This window comes from Haliotis rubra, unplaced genomic scaffold (genome assembly GCF_003918875.1).
Source record: "Haliotis rubra isolate DU_JTF1 unplaced genomic scaffold, ASM391887v1 Scf1231, whole genome shotgun sequence".
NCBI lineage: Eukaryota > Metazoa > Mollusca > Gastropoda > Lepetellida > Haliotidae > Haliotis > Haliotis rubra.
The window spans coordinates 88206-114421 of record NW_025765150.1 but is presented as its reverse complement, the minus strand read 5'-3'; the positions used below and the strand labels follow the sequence as shown (position 1 = coordinate 114421).

The window sequence follows — 26216 nt, the reverse complement described above, 5'->3', positions numbered from 1 at the left end:
GATATAGATCCTGGGGTTGTTTCTAAACCCACTTGTGGCTAGGCATACCTTCATACCATGGATAAATACTTATAGCACTCACCACTGATTTGTGTCATCCTACCGTCCCACCATGGGTAAATACTTGTTATATAAACCACTGGTTTGTGTCATCCTACCGTCCCACCATGGGTAAATACTTATTGTATAAACCACTGGTTTGTGTCATCCTATCGTCCCACAATGCGTCCCACAATGGGTAAATACTTATTATATAAACCACTGGTTTGTGTCATCCTATCGTCCCACCATGGGTAAATACTTATTATATAAACCACTGGTTTGTGTCATCCTACCGCCCACCATGGGTAAATACTTATTGTATAAACCACTGGTTTGTGTCATCCTACCGTCCCACAATGGGTAAATACTTATTATATATACCACCATGGTTTGTGTATATCCTATCTACTCCCCTCTTTGAAATTTTTCTGACCATGGGTAAATACTTATTGTATAAACCAACCTGTTTGTGTCATCCTACCGTCCCACCATGGGTAAATACTTATTGTATAAACCACTGGTTTGTGTCATCCTACCGTCCCACCATGGGTAAATACTTATTGTATAAACCACTGGTTTGTGTCAGCCTCTGTGATGGACAGGCCATGTTCAGCTGGAATATTAAGAGCTATATTGCCTCCACAACCATCGGACATAGGCCTGAAATATTCATGTCAAGTAGCTAAAATATTACTTAGTTGGGGCTTTCCAGTTGTACTGTCTCATAATTTCTGTGACTTGAAGGAAATTATGTATATATTCCCTGAAACACACAATCCATTTTTCTGAACTTGTTGATGTGACCTTGTTCAAGTGACATCAGTAAAATTCCTTACCGGTGCCTGTGCAGCAGTGTTCACCTTGTACTGCCCTAGTTCACTTCATTTGCATGTCCCTTGAGTGTTGAGCTTTGACCTTCCTATTTCAGTACAATGGCCTGGACTTTCGTGGCATAACAGCAGAGCAGGCCCTCCTTGAGCTGTCTAAACCTTGCTCCACTATGAGAATCAGGGCCCTACTAAACCTCCCCAGTGAGTATACCATACACCAAGCCTCCTTAGAGGCTGAACTTAACTTCTGTCTGTGCACCCCTGCAGGCCTTATTGAACACCCCTTCAGGAATTACTGAACACCCCTTCAGGAATTTCTGAAAACCCCCTTTATTATCCCCTGCCACGAAATGGAAGGGGGATATTGGTTTGAGCTCCGTCCGTCCGAGATTTTCTCAGAAATTGATGACTGTGACGGTTTACTTGACTTACTTTTCACAGTTTAACTTCTGTCATAACATTATTTAATAAATTGACAACACATGTTGGAAACAATAAAAAGAAGTTTATTTACGTTGACCGTACGACAAGGTCAGGGATGTTATCCCCAACAAGGTTATTAGAAAAATTATTTATTCTATTAAAAATGTGTAACTGGATTATATGCAACTATTACCTAAATACGAGATTGGAGATAATATATTCAGCACAAAAGACAAGCTTGATTGCTGATCATTAGCAAATGTCACAGTCAAGAATTAGGTCACTTCTGGGTCCATATAGAATGAACAAATACGATCCGTCAGCGCGAGAGTTACTACTTGAGAATTATTGAGTACGAGTGTAGTTTTAGATAATAACTAAGTTCATCATTACAATCAAGTATGAGACAACAAAGGAAATGTAATACGATATATAAACAACTGAAGATATTAGTTTATGCATAAAGAAAAGTTATTTTCTAAGGAACACAAATAGTAATGACGTCACAACACAAAATGGCGTGGACCAGTAACACAAGCGATCGAGACAACGGAATAAAAGACTGGTAAGGTAATTAAGGGTAAATGGAACGTAACCCTGGTGAACACAATGAAACAGCTCATTCATAGTAGTCCTCTGACTCCAAAACGAAAATGTAATCTACCAAGAAAGAATAATAACTGAATTACTGAACACCACCTCCAGGAATTACTGTACAGCCTTCCAGCATTATCTGAACACCTCCTTCAGGAATTACTGAAAAAAACTTTATTAATTACTGAACACCCTTCCAAGAATTGCTGAACACCCCTCCAAGAATTGCTGAACACCCCATTCGAAATAACTGAACACCGCCTCAAGGAATTACTTAACACCCGTCCAGGAATTACCGAACATCACTCCAGGAATCACTGAACACCCCATTAGGAATAACTGAACACCGCCTCGAAGAATTACTTAACACCCATCCAGGAAATTTTCAACAGCCGTCAGGAATTACTTAACACCCTCCCAGCAATTACCGAACACCCCCTTTATTAATTACTGAACACCCCTCCAGGAATTGCTGAACACCAATTTTAGGAATAACTGAACACCCCTTTAGGCATTACTGAACACCCTTCCAGGAATTGCTCAACACTGTTGAGGAATTACTGAACGGACTTACTGAACACCTTTCCAGGTATTACTGACCTCCCATCAGGAATTACTGAACACCCCCTCTATGTGTTACAGATCAAACCCTCCCGGCTTTACTGTAGTCCATGTTTTGTTCTATTCTGCTCTGAGTATCCTACCTTTGTCGTGATGCTGCATGTGATGTGACTTGGGTGTTGTACACATTGAGCCTGCCTTAGAGTGTTCTTGTTCAGCTTTGAGATGCACGCTTCAATCAGCAGTCAGCAGGGCTCCAGTTAAGGGCCTGTATCGGCGTATGTATGGATATAGAATATGCACGATACGGAAGGAAAAAATTAAGAAAACGTAGTAGATACGCACCACAGCAATGGCGTACGGCCTTAGAATCATTATCAGACGTAAATTCATCTGAAAAGGTATTGTTTTATTGTTTATTGACCTGTTTGCACAAGAGTAACTATGTTGTGGTGCATATATGAAACGAAACACAAGATTACTGATACACCATTAAATTCCATTCAGTGCTCTAAATGTACTTTTAGGTTTTTCCAGTACTCCTATATTGAAAAAATAAGGAGTACGTACTCTTGATGTTGAAAAATTATCTGGAGCCCTGAGTCAGTGATGAGTTCTACACTATGTATATTCAGCAAAGTGGGTCATGGGAGTTGAAGACATCCGATAGGTGTGAGTTCTGTAAACCAACTCATCCAGCCTTTGAATGTTCTATTTTCATGTGTCCGATCTGCACTAAAGTATTCCTCATCCTGGGAGAAGTAGGGGATATTTTAGAAGACCCATAATATTTTCAGGGAGGATCCAAAATTTGTGAAAAATGCTTCTTGGGGGAGAGGGACCCATCTGAACTTTATTTTGTGTACCCACATGAAGGGTAAAATGTCTGTATGTGTGAGGCCACTGTTGCTCAGGGGGTTATCCATTATTACCACATTAACACAACAGTGTTCAGAACATGGTGAGTCCTCCAGTTGTGGTCAGCCCACTGTTGTTTTTAAGTGTGAGTGAGTTTAGTTTTACGCCGCACGCAGCAAAATTCCAGCTATTTGGCGGCGGTCTGTATTTAATCGAGTCTGGACCAGACAATCCAGTGATCAACAGCATGAGCATCGATCTGCGCAATTGGGAACCGATGACATGTGTCAACCAAGTCAGCGAGCCTGACCACCCGATCCCGTTAGTCGCCTCTTACGACAAGCATAGTCGCCTTTTGTGGCAAGCATGGGTTGCTGAAGACCTATTCTACCGCGGATCTTCACGGGTCGTTGTTTTTTAAGATCAGACTGTGATAATACTTCTTGTTGTGGTGAGCCCACTGTTATAATAGCATGTTATAGCATTATAAACATTAATTTGCAGAATACAACAAGGTCCAGAACTTGCCGGGAGATTCTATCTACATCCGAGCAAACTTTGACCGAATCGCAGAGAGTGAGACTGAACTAGCTTTTCGCAAAGATGACATCATGCTAGTTGAAAACACCTTGCATGGAGGAACCATGGGACTGTGGTTTGGCTGGCTGGTCAATGATGATGGCAAAAAATTGAAGGGAGGCACCATTCCCAGCAGAATGAGGTAGGCTGACAGTGGTACAAGTGTGCAAGGGGGCTGAGCTGTTTAAAATGCAGTAATTTGTTCCACAGAGTTACGTTTCTAGGGCAAGCCAGAAACCCTGATCAAATCACAGTTCAACACGCCTATGCTCCATGCCCGTTTGTTGGTTTCACCATAGTCCTTGATTACACTGATAGTATCGACACTAAACCTCGCATCCATTGCAATCAAGAAACTTGTTCCTGTTAAGACATCTTCAGTGACGTTTTTAGTTAAATATCAGATTACTGATTGTTACCTGAAGCTAAATGCTCATCAGTTCTTGATTCTTATGTGAAGCTTTAATGACAGTGTGAACCAGGGGAAGTGTGAGCTAGTGGGAAGTGTGAGCCAGTGGGAAGTGTGAGCCAGTGGGAAGTGTGAGCCAGTGGACCAGTGGGAGTGTGAGCCAGTGGGAAGTGGGAAGTGTGAGCCAGTGGGAAGTGTGGGCCAGTGGACAGTGTGGAGCCAGTGGGTGTGAGCCAGTGGGAAGTGTGAGCCAGTGGGAAGTGTGAGCCAGTGGTGAGAGTGGAGCCAGTGTGAGCCAGTGGGAGGTGTGAGCCAGTGGGAAGTGTGGTGTGGAGTGTGAGCCAGTGGGAAGTGTGAGCCAGTGGGAAGTGTGAGCCAGTGGGAAGTGTGAGCCAGTGGACAGTGTGAGCCAGTGGACAGTGTGAGCCAGTGGGAAGTGTGAGCCAGTGGACAGTGTGAGCCAGTGGGAAGTGTGAGCCAGTGGGAAGTGTGAGCCAGTGGACAGTGTGAGCGAGTGGACAGTGTGAGCCAGTGGGAAGTGTGAGCCAGTGGGAAGTGTGAGCCAGTGGACAGTGTGAGCCAGTGGGAAGTGTGAGCCAGTGGACAGTGTGAGCCAGTGGGACAGTGTGAGCCAGTGGACAGTGTGAGCCAGTGGGAAGTGTGAGCCAGTGGGACAGTGTGAGCCAGTGGACAGTGTGAGCCAGTGGACAGTGTGAGCCAGTGGGAAGTGTGAGCCAGTGGACAGTGTGAGCCAGTGGGAAGTGTGAGCCAGTGGACGGTGTGAGCCAGTGGACAGTGTGAGCCAGTGGGAAGTGTGAGCCAGTGGGAAGTGTGAGCCAGTGGGCAGTGTGAGCCAGTGGACAGTGTGAGCCAGTGGGAAGTGTGAGCCAGTGGGAAGTGTGAGCCAGTGGACAGTGTGAGCCAGTGGGAAGTGTGAGCCAGTGGGAGTGGGAAGTGTGAGCCAGTGGAAGTGTGAGCCAGTGGACAGTGTGAGCCAGTGGACAGTGTGGCAGCCAGTGGACAGTGAGACAGGGGAAGTGTGAGCCAGTGGACAGTGTGAGCCAGTGGGAAGTGTTAGCGAGTGGACAGTGTGAGCCAGTGGACAGTGTGAGCCAGTGGACAGTGTGAGCCAGTGGGAAGTGTGAGCCAGTGGACAGTGTGAGCCAGTGGACAGTGTGAGCCAGTGGGAAGTGTGAGCCAGTGGACAGTGTGAGCCAGTAGGAAGTGTGAGCCAGTGGACGGTGTGTGCCAGTGGACAGTGTGAGCCAGTGGAAAGTGTGAGCCAGTGGGAAGTGTGAGCCAGTGGGCGGTGTGAGCAGCAGTGGACAGTGTGAGCCAGTGGTGGAGTGTGAGCCAGTGGACAGTGTGAGCCAGTGGAAGTGTGAGCCAGTGGGAAGTGTGAGCGAGTGGACAGTGTGAGCCAGTGGGAAGTGTGAGCCAGTGGGCGGTGTGAGCCAGTGGACAGTGTGAGCCAGTGGGAAGTGTGAGCCAGTGGACAGTGTGAGCCAGTGGACAGTGTGAACCAGTGGGAAGTGTGAGCCAGTGGGAAGTGTGAGCCAGTGGGAAGTGTTAGCCAGGGGAAGTGTGAGCCAGGGGAAGTGTGAGCCAGTGGGAAGTGTGTGCCAGTGGACAGTGTGAACCAGTGGGAAGTGTGAGCCAGTGGGAAGTGTGAGCCAGTGGACAGTGTGAGCCAGTGGACAGTGTGAGCCAGGGGGAAGTGTGAGCCAGGGGGAAGTGATACTATAGATACAGCAGGATATGAGGCTCCACATACATAAACATCTCTACATCCCCAGGTTGGAGGATGATATGGTGCTGCGTCGCAGTCTCTCTGAGAGCGTCAGCCTCCATGAGTCAGATGACCTTAAGGGGTCGCGCCGTGGCTCAGGCACATACAGAAGAAGCTTTTTTCGCAAGAAACGGCACCAGCGAAACAACTCGAAGGAGAGCCGCGAGTTGAGCTCCTTTTCCGATGCTTCTCTCAACAGTGACTCTGTTCCACTACTTGATGGTGAGACCTACTTCTATGTCATAGCACCCCCAGTTTTCCCCCAGAACGGTGGCGACTACACAAGTACATATGGCCCAGATGACTGGTGTAGGACGTATGGGCCGAGTGACTGGGGCTGTACACAGGGACTACTAAATAACCTGAAAACAACCGTGTTGATTGGTTAATGTTAGGGTTTAAACAATGAATTGATAATTTAGCCCTGATGACTGTTGACTGTAGAGGTATTGATGAACAAATAATGGCATCATTTGTAATACAATCAATAAATACAATCACTAGTGACAATGATTCTGACAGTGTCCATCATGTGTTTGGTACAGTGTAACCTTATATGTGATAGCTTTCAAGCTGCCATTATGACAGCTTCTGTATCCCGGTTTGGCTTACGATAATTTAGCTTTCACTCCTTATGACCATCCTTTGGCTCCAATCAATAAAAGACCCGGGTTCGATTCCCCACATGGGCAGAAGCCCATTTCTGTTGTCCCCCGCCGTGATATTGCTGGAATATTGTTAAAAGCGGCGTAAAACTAAACTCAGTCAGTCAGTATGACCGTCCCTTGCTCCAGCATAGGTTATACAGAAACATGACAATATTTGTTCTATTGACAGATTCCATGTATGGCTACACGATCATGGAGAGAATTGAGTGTAAGTATAGGATGTTTGTTCCAAACCTGGATCAGATAAGTTGGCCATCATAAACCCACACTACCTTGCTCCTGATGTAAACCACTTGTTTGTCTGGCCCACATGTGACTATTTGCAGGAATATTGCTGACTCTCTCATTAAACAACGAACAAACAGCAATGTGGTACAGAACGGTCATAATTTTGTACAGTGCTAACTGAACTTTATCTTTGTAAAACACACTTATGTACATTCACGCACTTGCAAATATTGTACAAACATCTTTCTTTTATCTATTTGTCTTAAAGGAAACATATACTCACCCAAAATGCCCTAATAGGGCCCAATTTATAGATGTATTTGAGCCAATGACTGGCGTTGTGTTCCAGGCAAGAAGACTCGACCTGTGGTCCTGCTGGCTCCGCTCGCTGAACCTCTGATTCGCAAACTGGAGTCTGAGTCTCCCGACAAATACCACCAGTGCAAACCCTGTAAATATACAACTTTTCTTGGTGCCTCTGTACTTGTAATGGTCTACCAACATTTGTAAACTTGTCTCAATTCTTGTGATAGTTACAGCAACATCTTCATGTTGTCTCAGTAATTCTGTTTAAAATGGGCTGAGGCAGGTGATACAAGTGGCTTACTGGATCAGTGATGAGATTTGGTGATCGAGTGTCTGGTACATTAATGGGGTGGCTCGTTGCCTGCAGTATCAGTGGATTGTCTGGTCCAGACTTGATTAAATACAGGCCACTGTCACACAGCTGGAGGGATGCTGGATGTCTAAAGACATGCTCCATAAAGGAGGTGGAACTAACTTTGCAGAGTTACTGCCGGGGCAGGCCAGGTCCTGGACATAATTCTTGGTTCCACTCACCTGCCTGTGTTGTATTCAATAGGCTTACAGCCAATTTGTATCTCCTCAAGTCCATGTTGTTAATATCAACTGTTAGTAAGATGAGATTTTTTGACGTTACAGCAGGTGGCTACACGCAAAACCAGCTGAATCAGAATATGTCCAAAGGAGTGGTGATCGATTACTGGAGACGTGACGACCACTTTGAGTGTGTCCGTGTCACAACCATTGACGAAATCTGTGATAAGGTCAGTGTGAATTATGACCCTCCATACATTAACAGTACTGAATTAATAACCAGATGTAAATTCTTATCGCTTGAAGCATGATTGTAATGATAACTGGCATGGTATCAGATTTAACAGTAAGGTGTAGTGATAATTCTTTCAGTACATCCCTCCAACAATTGATTGCCTTTTTCTTGAAACTTGTTTCTGAATCCACAGGATTAGCTTGAATAAGTCCATAGTTTTGTGTTGTCTTTCTTCCTGGTGGTCCTAGGCACTGTCCACAAGGGTTATCTCCCCTAACAGAAGTGCTGGAAGCCTCAAAATTGTTCCTGTGACATACATGCACGCATGTGTTTATTTGTTTTCTGAAAATCTTTGTCAAGTTGTATTCTGTATGGAGATTGTGTGGAGTGTGTTGACCTTCTTTGCTCTTTCATCTCCCTGTGCAAGGCTTGTCACCCACTATCTCCATCACCTCTCGAGGAGTAGGCTCTGGCTATTTAAAAGGGTCATGAAAAAAGAGATGACAAAGAAACTGCGCTCCATGACTCCACCCAAGTGCCTTCAGATGCTGAGATGGTCATAAAAAGTCAATTAGTCGGACTTGAGGGAACAATTCGTCTCTCCTGTCCTATCTTATCCTCCCATATCCAACCTGTTAACCACACTGGTTGTTTAACCCAGTTTGCTATGGAGGAACCCTTGTTGGTGGCTCAGAAGCCTTTTGAAGTTTTCATAAAGGGCCTGCCAGGTGAAATTCTCCAACTCAGAGATAGCCAGGCTAGTCTACCATAATATTAAATACAGCAGCAAGACACATTCTTCAATGTTGTCTCAACGTACGTGGGTCTATTTGTCTTATCAGTAAACATTTAGATTTGTGACTTTTATGGTTGTCTTCCTAACCTAGTACTGGGGTACTTTGTGCAATTTATCAATCAAGTGTTAGAGGGATGTAATCACAAGAATTTAGGAAAATTTTGGACTACCTCTAACTCTTGAAGTGAAGGGCCCACCCATCCTTCCCCCAGATATCCCATTGTACCTTCCTTGAGGTACCCTAGGAAAATGTATGAGGCTTCCCTGCACTTCCATTAGGGGAGATAACTCTGGTGGAAAGTGCTTGGAGAACCACTAGTAACAAAGACAACACAAAACCATGAACTTATGAAAATATTATACAAGCTAATTTTTATTCAGCAACCAGTTTTAGGAAAAAGGCAGTGAAGTGTTAGAGGTAGTTTTCTTAGAATTATGATCATGGTTGATAATGTTCAAAGTTCGTATTAGGTCATTGTTTATGTATTTGTGGACAGATGTTTGAGATAGATGCTTGTTTGTTGACAGAAAGTCCACTGTTTACTGAAAGTCAGTCCGGCTGCTATAGAAAGACTGCACCATCTCAAAATATACCCCATTGTTATTTTCGTGAGGCATAAAAACTGGAAACAAATCAGGTAAAGTATAGCATGTTCACACTGAATTATAGAAGTTGTTTTAGTAACGGAAGTTAAAGACACGATATATTTTGATATCTGAATATGTGAAAAGTGTTTCCTCATGAACCGCAGTGATTTCATGGACCTCAGGGATATCAGGGATCTCATGGACCTCAGGGATATCATGGACCAGTGTGACAGCTGGTCTTGTGGTCACCATGTCATGCATCCTATTGTCATGGTCCGAATCCCAGATTCATCATTAGGAATGATTATTTTCTATCACCATGCGTGAGTTCATAAGATTAACTAGGCTGAAGGTATAACCTGTATCACTTTATTCACCCACACTTCTTTCAGGGAAATACGAGATGTCCAGTTTCTGCCAGAAAAGTTGTCAAACAAAGCATCCAAAGATATATATGAGCAGCACCTGAAGATGGAGGCAGAACACCACCATTTATTTTCCGGTAAGCCAGATTATTGAGGTTTCCAAACCTCTGAGTTTTTGTGTCGTATGACTTGTGGAATCTGTGGTCGAACTTGGTGACATGTCTAACGTCATGTAAAAGTTCCCTGACAACATGGATTGTTGGTGATGTGTTTAACGTCATGTCAAAGTTCCGTGACAACATGAATTGTTGGTGACGTGTTTAACGTCATGTCAAAAAGTTCCCTGACAACATGGATGTCAAACGTCATGTCAAAGTTCCCTGACAACATGGATTGTTGGTGACGTGTTTAACGTCATGTCAAAGTTCCCTGACAACATGGATTGTTGGTGACGTGTTTAACGTCATGTCAAAGTTCAGTGACAACATGGCTTGTTGGTGACGTGTTTAACGTCTTGTCAAAGTTCGTGACAACTGATTGTATAATTCCCTAATGTTATTCCGTTTCAGCCACCATCCAAGGAGGCAACCTGGCCGAGATGTGTATGCACATCAAGACTGTGATTGCATCTGAGCAGAAAAAGCCGGTGTGGGTGTCTGCTGTGTGCATGTGATTGGCTCTCTGCCTACACTGACTGTATGCCATTGGTCAGTATATCTCAACTGTGATTGGTGGATTCAAGTCAGGTGACAACTGTGATAGGATGTGAATATTTATGAGGTAGAGACTGGTGAGACAGGAATGTGGACATTGGTATCTCACAATCTGACTTTCTGCTTTTCCATGTGACCTCAGTTGATGCCTCCCGTGTAGGGGGGACTCAGTCTGTGTTGAAGCCATCAAAATGGACTAAGACGACACACTATTGAGGTGTCATCGACTTCATGAGGAACAGACCAAGGTATTCCAGGACGAAGTGCCTTCATCGTGCGATGAAACAGTCTGTCCAATCGATAATGTTGAATCATTCCAGGCGCTTTCACTTTTGCTTTTGTCACAGTTCTGCTTTTGGTGGAGTCATGCATCCCTTCATTGTTGCGTGCGACACGACAATGAGCAGTTGCTTCACTGTTGACGGTGATATTCTTCAGGGTCTTGTACATTATGTAGCCTGTAAACTCTAGGTTTATTAGAGAATGGCCTACTTAGTGTTCAGATTTGTGAAAAAGAGATTTGATATTTTAATGTTTATAGCTGTCAATCTGATTACTGATAATTGCGATGTTGTTGAAGCAAGGCCTCCATAGTGCCCCTGTTGCCAGTTGATAGGTATATTATTTCAACAACTCTGCAGTTGTACATGTGTGCACGAGAGTGTTAATTTCCTTATAACTAATGACTTTTTTTTTTGTACCTGTAGAGGTTCACAGATGGTAGAAAACAGAACCATACACATAGGACACTGTCTTACAGGTGTAGCAAATCATTTATCAGTAGACTGACTACACTTCCACATTAACCTTGAAACTAAGCACTGTTTACTGGGAGACAGATCCCTTCTAGTGTGTGGCCTTAGTGAATGCCCCTGACTGAGAGAGACCCTTCCTTTCCGCCTGTTTTCTCCAAACCCAATCACAAATTGTTGTAGAACTGTATGTACTGCCCCTGTGACCTATCACAATGTATGCTTTTTGACACAAGCTGTTATAGTTTGGAAGATGATATCTGTCTATATCAGCGTGCCATTTTCGATGATTCATTTTTGAAAGCTCCTTTTTTGAAGCAGCCCCAGTGCATTACACCAAGATGTGCTTTAATGTGCCACAACATTTCTGACTTGCTGCAGGTGTGGCTGGGTGCAGGTGTCTGGCTGGGCTGGGAAGATGGGCTCACCTTGCAGTCCAGTGACCTTGTTTGACTTCAATCCTAACAAGACAAGGTTATGCTGTGTATGAAACATTAAGACAATTGTCTTGTGATTAACCGGAGTAAACGTTTGACAGGTCTATTTACCAATGTTTTCAGAGGAATTTTCTTTGTTTGATTGCCTGTTGACATCTAAGATGTAATTTTTGTCATTTGCAACCAATTGGCTAGAGATGAGCCCATCTTAAGACAGAATGTTGAGACTATGTTGGGTAAGGTTTTGATTGCATGGCCACGGAGGGAGAGATACTCATCCCAATGGTGAGACTGAAGTGTGGTTTCATTACCCATTCTCATGATAAGATGTAGCAGACTTGAAGAATTGTGGTTCTATGTGTGTACCATCGTCAGCTTGTTCATATTGTGTTCACTGTATTGGTGTACAGGCCAGCGTAGGGACAGCAGTGTTTCTGTCACAAGCTGCAGTACTTCACATTTACACATTCCATGGTGATGGAGAATGCTTGTCGTTAGGCTTCACTCCTTAATATTCTGAATTTTAGTCTGCAACATGATTAAGCGTTTCAGGAAGATTATGACATGAAAGTTACATAACTTTTGCAATAACAGAACAGTTATTTTGTTCAATCTATGAGGGCACAAGATACATGTTTGCAGATTTCTGTTAAGATCAGTTTGACCATGAGCAGAGTGTTTCAACTTAACTTCAACCAATTTTTTCCAAAGGGTGATCTCACGCTATCATGCTGTACTTAAAAAGAGAGCTTATATTTCTATTCATTGTTACACTGATCATTATCCGCCCAGCCTCTGAAGGAAGCAGCGCCACATCAGCTAATACTAGAGATAAGCTGTTATGGTGAGAGCACTCTTGGCAGAAGCGTAGCCTGGCATATGTTGCAGACTACAGTACTTGGTTGTGAATGTATGTTGTTGTATGCAGCATACTTGTGATATATCCTGGCCCCACTCAGTTCATAGGGCTGTAGTAGAGTGAGCTGGCATCTTAGTTTCAACTGTCAGGATATCTTTACCATGTATAAAGTTTAAGGTCTGCCCAACTTGTTTATTACTTTCCTACACGTTGCTTCATTTGTGTGTGTGTGAGTAGGTGTGTGAATGGTGACGAGACTCTTCCTTGAAGATACTATCGGAGAAACTATGTAGTCTTAAGTTCAGCAATAGTCCATGTTGGAAGGTGATGCTTTATTTGGCTCTGTGTAGCCTTCTCAGGCTTGTGAAGGGGTGAGGTGATGACTGTAGAGGTCAGTCTGTGAATGCCATGCCACATATTGGTGGAAGTAAACCTTTAGACGTTTTTGCCTTTCCTGACTGAATATTTAGTAAATCTATGTCATGGGCTGTTTGCCGGTTGTCAGTAGCAAACTTCTCCTGACAAGTCATTTGAAACCATGAATCTGCAACTTCTGGCTTGTATGTTGTAAGTAACATTTGTGGCTGTCTTCTTGCACATTTGAAACTGTCAACAAAAAAACAACACACACACACACCCCTCCCACCCCCCATAGAGCTACAACGACGCTGTTCTGAGAGGTTGTGAGGTCTTGTGAATCATTAGCAGCTCTCAGCCAAGCACTCATGCTCTTCTCTCATTAAGGAAAAAAAATGGTTAATATTTCTTCATCCATGCGAATGAATGAGATTTATATTTAGAATTTGTTGAACTCAGATATATTTTTAGCTGATCAAGCATTTAGCATCTGTGTGTGACTGTCATGTCATAGAGCGCTGGACATGTTCTGTTTGAGAGGGCACCTGTGTGTGACCGTCATGTCATAGAGTGCTGTACATGTCCTGTATGAGAGGGCACCTGCTTGTGACTGTCATATCATAGAGTGCTGGACATGTTCTGTATGAGAGGGCACCTGTGTGTGACTGTCATGTCATAGAGTGCTGGACATGTTCTGTATGAGAGGGCACCTGTGTGTGACTGTCATGTCATAGAGTGCTGGACATGTTCTGTATGAGAGGGCACCTGCTTGTGACTGTCATGTCATAGAGTGCTGGACATGTTCTGTGTGAGAGGGCACCTGTGTGTGACTGTCATGTCATAGAGTGCTGGACATGTTCTGTATGAGAGGGCACCTGCTTGTGACTGTCATGTCAGAGAGTGCTGGACATGTTCTGTGTGAGAGGGCACCTGTGTGTGACTGTCATGTCATAGAGAGTGCTGGACATGTTCTGTATGAGAGGGCACCTGTGTGTGACTGTCATGTCATAGAGTGCTGGACATGTTCTGTATGAGAGGGCACCTGCTTGTGACTGTCATGTCATAGAGTGCTGGACATGTTCTGTATGAGAGGGCACCTGTGTGTGACTGTCATGTCATAGAGTGCTGGACATGTTCTGTATGAGAGGGCACCTGCTTGTGACTGTCATGTCATAGAGTGCTGGACATGTTCTGTATGAGAGGGCACCTGTGTGTGACTGTCATGTCATAGAGTGCTGGACATGTTCTGTATGAGAGGGCACCTGCTTGTGACTGTCATGTCATAGAGTGCTGGACATGTTCTGTATGAGAGGGCACCTGTGTGTGACTGTCATGTCAGAGTGCTGGACATGTTCTGTGTGAGAGGGCACCTGTGTGTGACTGTCATGTCATAGAGTGCTGGACATGTTCTGTTTGAGAGGGCACCTGTGTGTGACTGTCATGTCATAGAGTGCTGGACATGTTCTGTATGAGAGGGCACCTGTGTGTGACTGTCATGTCATAGAGTGCTGGACATGTTCTGTGTGAGAGGGCACCTGTGTGTGACTGTCATGTCATAGAGTGCTGGACATGTTCTGTATGAGAGGGCACCTGCTTGTGACTGTCATGTCATAGAGTGCTGGACATGTTCTGTGTGAGAGAGGGCACCTGTGTGTGACTGTCATGTCATAGAGTGCTGGACATGTTCTGTTTGAGAGGGCACCTGTGTGTGACTGTCATGTCATAGAGTGCTGGACATGTTCTGTATGAGAGGGCACCTGCTTGTGACTGTCATGTCTTAGAGTGCTGGACATGTTCTGTGTGAGAGGGCACCTGTGTGTGACTGTCATGTCATAGAGTGCTGGACATGTTCTGTATGAGAGGGCACCTGCTTGTGACTGACATGTTACACTAGAGCGTCTTTTGACATTTTTCCGCCTTTCGTAGTTTTCTCCAAACTGTAAATGTTTGATTGAAGACTGACTGGACTGTTCATTCAATGGCTGCAACCCATTCACATTGGTGGGGCCCATATCACCTTGCTGGTATGGTCTGCTAATCTCCAATGATGGCTCACCCACACTAGGTTTGCAGATCAACTTCTTTCAATCCAGCTGTTAACATATTTGAAGCATTAACCATAATGTATATGCAGATAACCAGCGGCTCCCGACGTTCTGTGCTGTGCAGTAGAGAGCAGTATGTCATGGCAACTCGTTGATATTCAAATCTGAATCAGGCTAGCCCCTGGACAATGCACCGCAGGTATTACATGTATAACACATTATCAGTCATATCTCAGCTTAACTAGTCGATCCTATTTTGTAAAGGGGACCCACATGCTGGTGTTCTGTTCTGGCCTTGCCAAGTATAGACCCACATGGTGGTGTTCTTTTCTGGCCTTGCCAAGTATAGACCCACATGCTGGTGTTCTGGTTTTGCCCAGTATAGACCTACATGCTGGTGTTCTGGTTTTGCCAAGTATAGACCCACATGCTGGTTTTCTGTTCTGGTTTTGCCAAGTATAGACCCACATGCTGGTGTTCTGTTCTGGTTTTGCCAAGTATAGACCCACATGCTGGTTTTCTGGCCTTGCCAAGTATAGACCCACATGCTGGTTTTCTGGCCTTGCCAAGTATAGACCCACATGCTGGTGTTCTGGTTTTGCCAAGTATAGATCCACATGCTGGTTTTCTGTTCTGGTTTTGCCAAGTATAGACCCACATGCTGGTGTTTTGGTTTTGCCAAGTATAGATCCACATGCTGGTTTTCTGGCCTTGCCAAGTATAGACCTACATGCTGGTGTTCTGGCCTTGCCAAGTATAGACCCACATGTTGATGTTCTGGCCTTGCCAAGTATAGACCCACATGCTGGTGTTCTGGTTTTGCCAAGTATAGATCCACATGCTGGTTTTCTGGCCTTGCCAAGTATAGACCTACATGCTGGTGTTCTGGCCTTGTCAAGTATAGACCCACATGCTGGTGTTCTGTTCTGGTTTTGCCAAGTATAGACCCACATGCTGGTTTTCTGTTCTGGTTTTGCCAAGTATAGACCCACATGCTGGTGTTTTGGTTTTGCCAAGTATAGATCCACATGCTGGTGTTCTGGCCTTGCCAAGTATAGACCTACATGCTGGTGTTCTGGCCTTGCCAAGTATAGACCTACATGCTGGTGTTCTGGCCTTGCCAAGTATAGACCCACATGTTGATGTTCTGGCCTTGCCAAGTATAGACCCACATGCTGGTGTTCAGTTCAAGTATACTGAACATTAGAAACGCATCACTCATATGATACGAAATATCCCCGTCAGTGTTGATGAGTGTAAGTCTGGTATATACTGTATCTTGAATGTGTTGAGAGTGGTCTTTAAGAGCTTGCATCGAGATAGTTTTGCCTTTCTAAGCTGAGGTAACTGAGATCAACATGTAAAGTGGTAGTCACCGATCCATCAATTCCAGGCGTACCAAGAGCAGAACTTCTGGTGAAGGCTCGAACTGCGTATATTTCTTCTTCAATCAACTCACAAAAGCCATTCTCAGTTTTCACATTATTTCCTGTTGATGCATACAAGGTTTACCAAATACCAGATGGAGACCCAAGCTGAGATGAGAACTGCGGGCTATCTGGGTGAAAGTTTGGGGATCCAGTGGTTTAGTTCAGTTTTGGCATCCATACTAATATTGATTACATACACACCACTTGGGCTTCTGAGGAATAGCAAATTGTATTGATAGCCGTCACCATTTGGACATTAAAAGAAACTGTATAAGCATATAAATAGCTTTTGTCATTGGATGTTAGGGGAACTGAATTTTATCAAGAGCTTATGTCATTTGCACAATAATGGAGCAGTCATATAGACAGCTTATGCTATGGACCTAAAGGAAAGTGAGAGATGTATCGATAGCTTGAGCTATGTGGACATTAAGGAACTGTGAATGTATTGTTGTTTGTTCATGGTAAATGTGTTGGAAGAATTTATCTGTTTACTTTGTTTTTTGAAAATGAAAACAGTCATGAATAAAGTCATCAAAGCAAAATGGTATTATTTTGTTGTATTAATACCCCTCCCTTACTTGCATCATGTGAAGGTATTGATAAATATGTACTACTCACAACGTATAGAACATCTAATCTTCTGTTTCTATAAATGATTGTTTAATCTGTTATATCCTGAGGCAATTGTTCGGAGTAGCATATGCTGAACCGCAAAAGAAACATTACCATTGAGAGATATATAGGAACCTTTATTTTTCCAAACACTTTAAATAAACTTTGAGACACAGGAAGACGATGAAACTTGGCAAGAATGAGAATCATGGTTGGAATGAAAATGTCAGATGTTCACACTCTGAGGAACGCCTGACGCAATTCAGCTGCAATGGTCAGTCTGAGTCGTACGTCATTCAGTCATCACTGAATCTCATCCCACAGTTACTCAATGAGTTTATATTGTATAAATGGTAGTATAAATTAGCAACTGCGATTGTTAGTGGCTGTATCCTCAAAGGGGGGTTAAAGCATTGTAAAATTATTGTCCTTAGAGGGTACGTAAGTCACAAAAGCTTTCAAAGTCAAATTCGCTCAACCATACTTTTTAATCGTATTTTAACTTTCTGCTAAATCTTCCTACCATCGCCAGTGGCTGAAGGGATGGTGTAAATCCAGCTAGGGTCCATGCAGGTAACGAAAGTAATGCAAGTCCACATGGTTCCTTGTATGGTGATCTAACTTCAGTTGTTGGCGATCTATAGACCATGTTTTATATTGTATTGTCTTCTTTAGTTAAAATGTTTCAGCTTTACATGCTAGTTTTATATTTATATCTGTGATACTCTAGTGTTTTTACTGTCCATTGTCGATAGGTTTTACTCTTCCAAATGTTTTCATTTGTTATTGTACAAAGTGTTTTCATCACGATATGACTGAGATATTGCCGGTGTGACGTTAAATATTAACTCACTCACTCACTCAAATTGGTTCAAATCGGGACTGAGGAGGCCACTGCATGGTCCGGATGCCATTATGCTTGAGGAAGTCTCTTGTTGCTCTCGCAGTGTAGGCACGGGCGTTATACTGAAACTTGTGGTTGTGGCGACGACGTGCCAAATGAGGTATGACGTGTGGTCTCTAGACTTGATCAATGTACTGAGCAGCTGTGACACCTCTCCCTGGATTGATGTTCTGGAATACCACAGGCCCAACTCTGTGCAAGACCCAATTCCACCCCGCTCCATGATGCTAGGGACTCTCAAAAACATAAGCATCTGAATAACGTTCCGCACGGCGTCGCCAGACTCTCACTGTGCATCTGCTGTTGAGAAACAGTAATGACTCTGGTCTGAGGAGAGGACCCTTCTCCACTGTTGGTGGCGCCAATGCAGTTGCTGTGTTGCCCACTGTAGACTATCTTGACCATGACGTGGTATCAGAATTGGTCCTCGGTGTGGCCTGCTGTGACAGTGGAGGTTACTGCTCGCCAATTCAACAACGAATGAATGTTCTCCATTCTGGGTGGATTTTTATAGGGTAAGAAATGGGGAAACGCACGTCATTTCAATTTGCATGGAACACACGTGCATCAAGTTACCACGGTCGTTGCCATAATGCATTTGGGTGATCGGTTTTATACTCACCTGCTTTGTTTTTTGTCATCAAATGGCATTTTTCTTGACGAAGGAATTTTACTTTGAACATTCTTTGACAACAATTACTGAGATATTTCAATGACAAATTTTCATGCAATTTTTCTTCAGGTGACGTTTCTTTTGCAGTTCAGTATATTTATCAGTACCATTAGATGATGGTGCCATCACCATGATACAGCCTTTGTTGCAATTACCAGCATTCAGTAGTTATTTTGTTTGATGTCATATTTGACACATCAGGGGTATGATGTCACATGAACAGCTGATCCCCCCATTTCCATCTGCTCCTCTGACGGTTGTCAGTACTGGAGGCCAGGTCTGCTCCAGAATCCCCACAAGCTTGAGTTTGGATGAAGCTGTTATACAAAGTATTTCAGATGTGGAAACAACATATAGCCTCCTGTGTAGACTCCTGGAGGATAGTTCCCAGCTTGTGTGTTTTCTAAACGTCATTTTGATTCCTTGGGTGCCAAATTATGGTCCTTGGCTTGTAAACGCTGTACGTATACCCATGGTTTCCACAAAAGTAGTAAATGTATTAGGCTGTCAAACAGCTGCAACCATGAGACAGGTAAATAAAAAAACAACAACACATCATTAGAGAAGAATATCTTTACCGCATAATTAGTGATGGTTCATTCCAAACACAAAGAGCTGCTGTGAAATATAGATGGTTGAACAGGTTTACCAGTTTGGTAAAAGTGTGTGTAAACATTGTGTCAGCAAGCATTACAGGTTCTGTATTTGTAGTGGTAGTAGGCTCTCCATCTAGTGTTGGGAATCGGAAACCAAATCCACTATTGATTATCGAAGGATTGTGGTGAACGAATATCGATTATAACTGAAATATATATACATTTGTAATGTAATCACCAATTTTGTGGGGTTTTCCCAGGGTTTTCTTAATTAATGATTTTTATAACTAATACTGTCCTACAATGAAATGCACGCATGCAAGAAAGACACTGGAATTGTAATTAAACAATAAAAATGGTAAACATTTTACAATGTGCATAGCTTTACACTGTTGGACGCATGTTTGTTCGTGAATATTTGTCAAATTTAATGGTTAGTTTACTTCATTCAGGTGCGTAATACTAAAACGACAAAATTCAGATTAATCGAAAAAATTGCTTTTACAATCGATAATCATTTTTTCAATCCTTCATTCGATCAATTTTCGATCATCGGAACACCACTATCTCCATTGGAGGAAGATTTCCTAGATATAATCCCTCTTGTAGCTTAACAAGATCATCATTTTGAAATGTATGCTTCAGAACTGACAAACATGTCTATCAATGCATACAGTCATACTCTGAGCGATATTGTTCAATGAGATATCCATGTCAATACAGTAAAATAAACAAAACATAAAAATTCAACAAATGTATAAAACTGTGAGAAACCCATTAGCCACCAATAAATCATGAAATGGAAACGCTGGCTGTATGGAACACTTGGACACAACTGGTGTTTGTATTGCAGATCCCATGGGAGCGCACTGTATCGTACAGGTGAATTCATTGCTTCAAGCTTCCTATGGGGATAAATCCTTTATACCATGGGAGCGTACTGTATCGTACAGGGGAATTCATTGCTACCAGCTTCCTATGGGGATAAATCCTTTATACCATGGGAGTGCACTGTATCGTACAGGGGAATTCATTGCTACCAGCTTCCTATGGGGATAAATCCTTTATACCATGGGAGCGCACTGTATCGTAGAGGGGAATTCATTGCTACCAGCTTCCTATGGGGATAAATCCTTTATACCATGGGAGCGTACTGTATCGTACAGGGGAATTCATTGCTACCAGCTTCCTATGGGGATAAATCCTTTATACCATGGGATTCATATCATGTATTCCCATATGAACTTGACCCTTTGTAGCCATTACTTATAGCACACTTCACATTGTTAGCATGTTCAGAGTAAGGACAAGGTTCTAATTAAAAAGCTTATTATAATATAGATGCGGTAAATACAGCTGACTAAACACTGCACCATTAACTCAACCAGACCCACCATTTGTTCTGTATATGTGTCGCTCAACAACTACTTTCAATTATCATCATAAGCAGTATCACGGATTTTCAGCACTGCTATTATGAAATGTATTCCCAATGTTTCAGAGGATATCAAGAGAGTTATTCTTGAACGTAACTTAGATACAATTGTACAGATCTACATCTCAGACCTACTATGGGAGATAAATGTCACCAATTTCTGATCTATTCTTCTTGTTGCCTTGTGCTGAACATCGAAAACATCTGACTTTCAAAAGTGATTATTAGCTGCATCATAATTATGCACTTTCTTTGTCAACATCTCTACACATATTCCTCGTACATGTTGTAGCCTGAGTATGGTTGCACTGTTTGAGTCCTATCTGTTAATATGCCCGGAACAAGAGATTTAGTTGCACTGTAACTAACTAGTAATTCCTTAAACACATCACATAACATCCAACATTAAACCTCTAACTTCATGCAGATAATACTAATAATGTGAGTATAAGCACACTTGCAGTATATTCAGACCAGTTGGCGCCATGATACACGGCATGTCTACAGGGATCAATCTAGCACTCCATGGTGCATTTCGCTGATTGTAGCAGCTGGGACAACTATATGCCTATCAACAGCTGAGTCAGGGATTTCTCTAAAACAGTTCATAGGCTGGTATCACGTCTTCAGAAAACTCCATAGATTGGAATAAAACCATTCCCCTATATTTCCATATTGTTCTAGCATGTGGCTTTCTCGAGGTGACTTGATTCTGTGGTAACAGGACCAATATGACAGAGAGGCTTCCATGCTACATTATATTTTAGTGAATTCCTCAGAATCTTCAACTACCCCTGAATTTAAGAAAATAATCACTACTCTTAATTAACCCAATATTAAAATTTGCCTGCCTGGGGAACAGACTTTAGAATCCTAGATAAATCCCTGTGAGTAGTACATAAGTCACAAACAATTTGTTACTCCATCAATGACTCTCTGGTCAGTTGATGTGATGTGCTGGAGGAATGAGAGACTGTCCGGGCTGACCTCAAGGCTGACCTCAGAGCTGACCACAGTTGGCTATGGTGACTGTCTTGTCCACCTTCCCGCTTTGTGATCCAAGTTTCTCCATTTCGCAGACGACAGTATCATACCCTTCCACCACTTTCCCAAACACAACATGCTTGCCGTCCAGCCTGCAACAGACACAGGTCACTCGACACCATTCCAGAACCACATTCTATGCAATTCTTACATATCAACTAAATCTTTAATATTTACTTCTTTTGTTCCAAACAGAAGGTTGTACCCTAACAACCATCCATGCACACCACTAAATTTTAACAATGTGGACATTACATAAATTGAGAGAGTCACTGGCTGGTCATGGGGATGTGCATGCGCAGGATGGTCAAACTTTAACAAGGGACTACTTCAATCTTGCTTGACAACGGTATAAGAATCCATACCGAAACATCGCATCTTATATAATAAAGAAGTTGTTGTCCATAAAGAATCTCACTTTCTTATTTAACTAGAGAAATGTCAACATCAAAACTTAACACTGGACATGATCAGTAAGCAATGGTTTTCAAACCACAAAAAATTAATTCAGAGAACACCAGAGAATTGTCCGAAATTTACTTACCAATCTGTCTTGCTTACTGTTATGAAGAACTGAGAGCCATTGGTATTGGGTCCAGCATTAGCCATGGACAGCAGACCTGAAACAGGCAGTCGGAAAACTTAGCCATGGACAGCAGACCTGAAACAGGCAGTCGGAAAACTTAGCCATGGACAGCAGACCTGAAACAGGCAGTCGGAAAACTTAGCCATGGACAGCAGACCTGAAACAGGCAGTCCAGAAAACTTAGCCATGGACAGCAGACCTGTAACTGGCAGTCGGAAAACTTAGCCATGGACAGCAGACCTGAAACAGGCAGTCGGAAAACTTAGCCATGGACAGCAGACCTGAAACAGGCAGTCGGAAAACTTAGCCATGGACAGCAGACCTGAAACAGGCAGTCGGAAAACTTAGCCATGGACAGCAGACCTGAAACAGGCAGTCGGAAAACTTAGCCATGGACAGCAGACCTGAAACAGGCAGTCGGAAAACTTAGCCATGGACAGCAGACCTGAAACAGGCAGTCGGAAAACTTAGCCATGGACAGCAGACCTGAAACAGGCAGTCGGAAAACTTAGCCATGGACAGCAGACCTGAAACAGGCAGTCGGAAAACTTAGCCATGGACAGCAGACCTGTAAACAGGCAGTCGGAAAACTTAGCCATGGACAGCAGACCTGAAACAGGCAGTCGGAAAACTTAGCCATGGACAGCAGACCTGAAACAGGCAGTCGGAAAACGTAGCCATGGACAGTTGACCTAAAACAGTCATCACATAACTCCAGTAAGCAAGGAGTCTCCTCAGAGGCAACTAAATATTTCTGGTGTCCAACCCTGTGACTTTGTTGATCGTGCACCATCCTCCCCACAATATCATCCAACCCTGTGACTTTGTTGATCGTGCACCATCCTCCCCACAATATCATCCAACCCTGTGACTTTCTTGATCTACGTGCACCATCCTCCCCACAATATCATCCAACCCTGTGACTTTCTTGATCGTGCACCATCCTCCCCACAATATCATCCAACCCTGTGACTTTCTTGATCGTGCACCATCCTCCCCACAATATCATCCAACCCTGTGACTTTCTTGATGATCCTCCCACAATATCATCCAACCCTGCACCATCCTCCCCACAATATCATCCAACCCTGTGACTTTCTTGATCGTGCACCATCCTCCCCACAATATCATCCAACCCTGTGACTTTCTTGATCGTGCACCATCCTCCCCACAATATCATCCAACCCTGTGACTTTCTTGATCGTGCACCATCTTCCCACAATATCATGCACCATCCTCTTTCTTGATCGTGCAATATCATCCCCAACCATCCAACCCTGTGACTTTCTTGATCGTGCACCATCCTCCCCACAATATCATCCATCACTGTGCGGACTTGATGTGAATGTTACCTCCATGCGTATGAGAGCGTGAGCACGTGATATGATTATGTCAAGTAGTGACGTCATGGACATAGTACATGTACCTCACTTGGAACTCGGTGATTAACCTGTGCAGAACTACAATGTTTCGTGTGTTTATTCAAACGAGTGGAGTCTGTACACAACAGTTACAAACATACAGCTGGAATACTATTGTGTTAATCAACAAACCTTTCTCAGTGTGTTTCATTTGGAAGTTCTCATCTGCAAACTTGCCACCATAGATGCTCTGTCCTCCAGTTCCGTTATGTTTTTCATAGTCCCCACCCTGACACATGAAATTGGGGATGATGCGATGAAACTTGGTGCCTTTGTAGCCAGCGCCTTTCTCCCCAGTACACAGAGCCCTGAAGTTCTCCGCAGTCTTTGGCACCACATCGCTGTACAGCTGGGAACACAGAATTGCTACAACAATACCGGCAGTCACAACTTGCGTAGCGCACCTGAATATACCTTATTTCTTCTAATAAGAGCCTGGGTGCTTAATTTTTCAAAAGACTTCCAGAACCAGCGCTTATTAGAGGCCAAGCACTTACTACACTTACTGGGTGTACCGTAATTAATTGTTAGTGAGCCTTATGCCAAAGTTAGGGACCATTCCCCTGTCAGTTATCTGAGGACCGGCACTTATTAGAGGAAATATGGTAGGCAGAAACACCACAGAACAACACTTCACTTATATTTCAGTGACACCTTATAACAAGGACAGGATGTGCTGATTATATATTTTGTCAGTAATAACCAACTACTAGATATAATATGTTCACCATAAATATTGGAAGTTCAGAGAACAATTTGTATTTTGAACGAATATTCAGACAGTACTTAGTTGGTCATACTCCGCCATCAATTGTTGATGACACCTATGATACCAGTAAATTCAGGTAATTTGAAATGGAGTGCAGTATGCTCAGCATTCATGTTGTAAGAGTCGAAGTCAAGAAACACTTTTGGGCAAAGTTTGCATCTAAAAGCTGACAAGTTGGGGGAAGTGTTGTATTATTAAACTCCTTGAAAGAAAAATGTGGTTGAAAAATATCTTCAAAACTTTACAATCTGTTTTATTGCAGCCATGCAAAACATATTCTTTCAAAATGAAACTTTTAACAGTTCAGAGGAAGGGCAGGTTTAATAAGATAAAAATTGTAAAGGTCTCACGGACAGACAGATAGACGGACGTTGGCCGAGGCCCCATGAAGATAACTTTAACTATGTGAAGGTGGGCTAAAGAAAAAATGGGCGTGGCACATAAAGCAGTAGTGTGGAACGGGTGAGCCGGAGCAAAACACCTCATGTCACAGCAAGTCTTATGGCCTGGTACGCATTATCATTATATGAGGAAGTTGGGAAGCACTCGATCGTTACATGTCCCGGGATCGACAATCACTTCCTTTCAGCATTTTCAAATCTTACCACTTGTAACTTCTTCCTAACCTACCTCAAAAACGATCCTTCCAATGCCGGTACCGTTAACAGCTATGTCAAAGAAAACACGTGGCCTGGCCATCTTTATCGCCTAGAGTTGTTTAAGGAAATCAGACAGGGCACGCGAAACCTCGGCCCTCAGTAACGGCGAGAATGTGCTGGTAAGTTATACTTCAAAATCTCGTGACTCAAGCTAGAGTCACTCCAATGATATCATGCTAAATCTTAAATTTACAAAATTTCAATCCCCAAAGCAGATCAAAGCAGAAGTGATTTTGAAAAGCAAACCAAACGAGGTGTTTGCGTGCGTGACTCTGTACCAGTAGGTCTGTGGTTTGTGGTTTGTTAAAGGGTCAAACGGGGTGTCTGCGTGCGTGACTCTGTACCAGTAGGTCTGTGGTTTGTGGTTTGTAAAAGGGTCAAACCGGGTGTCTGCGTGCTTGACTCTGTACCAGTAGGTCTGTGGTTTGTAAGAGGGTCGGGGTAGTGGGTTGCGGGAGGGTGGGGCACTGGGGGGGACTTTTCTCGTGGTGAACACGTAAGGCACGATATATTCTACAAGGGCAGCCCTGGAATAGGGGTGGACAACTTATTGTGTGAGTGAGTGAGTTTAGTTTTACGTCGCACTCAGCAATATTCCTTGTATATGGCGGCGGTCTGTAAATAATCAAGTCTGGACCAGACAATCCAGTGATCAACAGCATGAGTATCGATCTACGCAAAACCGATGACGCCTGACCACCCGATCACACGGGCGTGTCACGCTTAGAAACAGCGTTAGAAAGACATATAGGTATATAGACCCTACCCTAATACTATATAAAAGATAGTATTAGGATAGGGTCTATATACCTACCGGTATATGTCTTTCTAACGCTGTTTTAAGCGTGACACGCCCCTGTGCACCCGATCTCGTTTGTCGCCTCTTACGACAAGCATGGACTCAACGTCATCAAAACTATAAATGTACAATTCTTCATACGTTATTTAGGGAAGAGTTACTCATACGAGTACATGTAAATGTCAAGGGTTTGCGAGAAGCAGTGCTTACATGTATAAAATGTACTCATCGAAAGCCACATTTATGCCGCTGAGCTGCCCGAGAGTTTATCACTGGAAGTGTAATATATCTGTGGGAGGACTGATGTGTAGGGCAGTGGT

The 26216-nt window shown here is 43.3% G+C and overlaps 2 protein-coding genes and 1 long non-coding RNA gene across 3 annotated transcripts in view; 2 read left to right on the top strand and 1 right to left on the bottom strand.

Moving 5' to 3' along the window:
- LOC124266133 (disks large homolog 5-like) overlaps positions 1–13176 on the top strand; it is a 67513-nt gene extending 54337 nt beyond the window's left edge. The window contains exons 18-26 of the mRNA XM_046700946.1: positions 971–1073; positions 3813–4029; positions 6093–6307; positions 6923–6961; positions 7331–7432; positions 7924–8048; positions 9378–9487; positions 9830–9939; positions 10372–13176. Of these exons, the coding sequence (XP_046556902.1) occupies positions 971–1073; positions 3813–4029; positions 6093–6307; positions 6923–6961; positions 7331–7432; positions 7924–8048; positions 9378–9487; positions 9830–9939; positions 10372–10475 (1125 nt within the window). The 3' untranslated portion in view covers positions 10476–13176. The remainder of the gene's footprint in view (positions 1–970; positions 1074–3812; positions 4030–6092; positions 6308–6922; positions 6962–7330; positions 7433–7923; positions 8049–9377; positions 9488–9829; positions 9940–10371) is intronic.
- A 4633-nt stretch (positions 13177–17809) lies between these two features.
- Positions 17810–21267, top strand: LOC124266132. The gene is made up of 2 exons (XR_006895638.1): positions 17810–20065; positions 20137–21267. It is a non-coding gene; the product is annotated as an uncharacterized LOC124266132 (long non-coding RNA).
- Positions 19146–25230, bottom strand: LOC124266131 (peptidyl-prolyl cis-trans isomerase-like). The gene is made up of 4 exons (XM_046700945.1): positions 25069–25230; positions 23802–24018; positions 22207–22282; positions 19146–21754 (listed from the first exon to the last, which is right to left on the bottom strand). The coding sequence occupies exons 1-4, from the start codon at positions 25135–25137 to the stop codon at positions 21619–21621; spliced, it is 498 nt and encodes a 165-aa protein (XP_046556901.1). The 5' UTR covers positions 25138–25230; the 3' UTR covers positions 19146–21618.
- Positions 25231–26216: the final 986 nt, after the last annotated feature.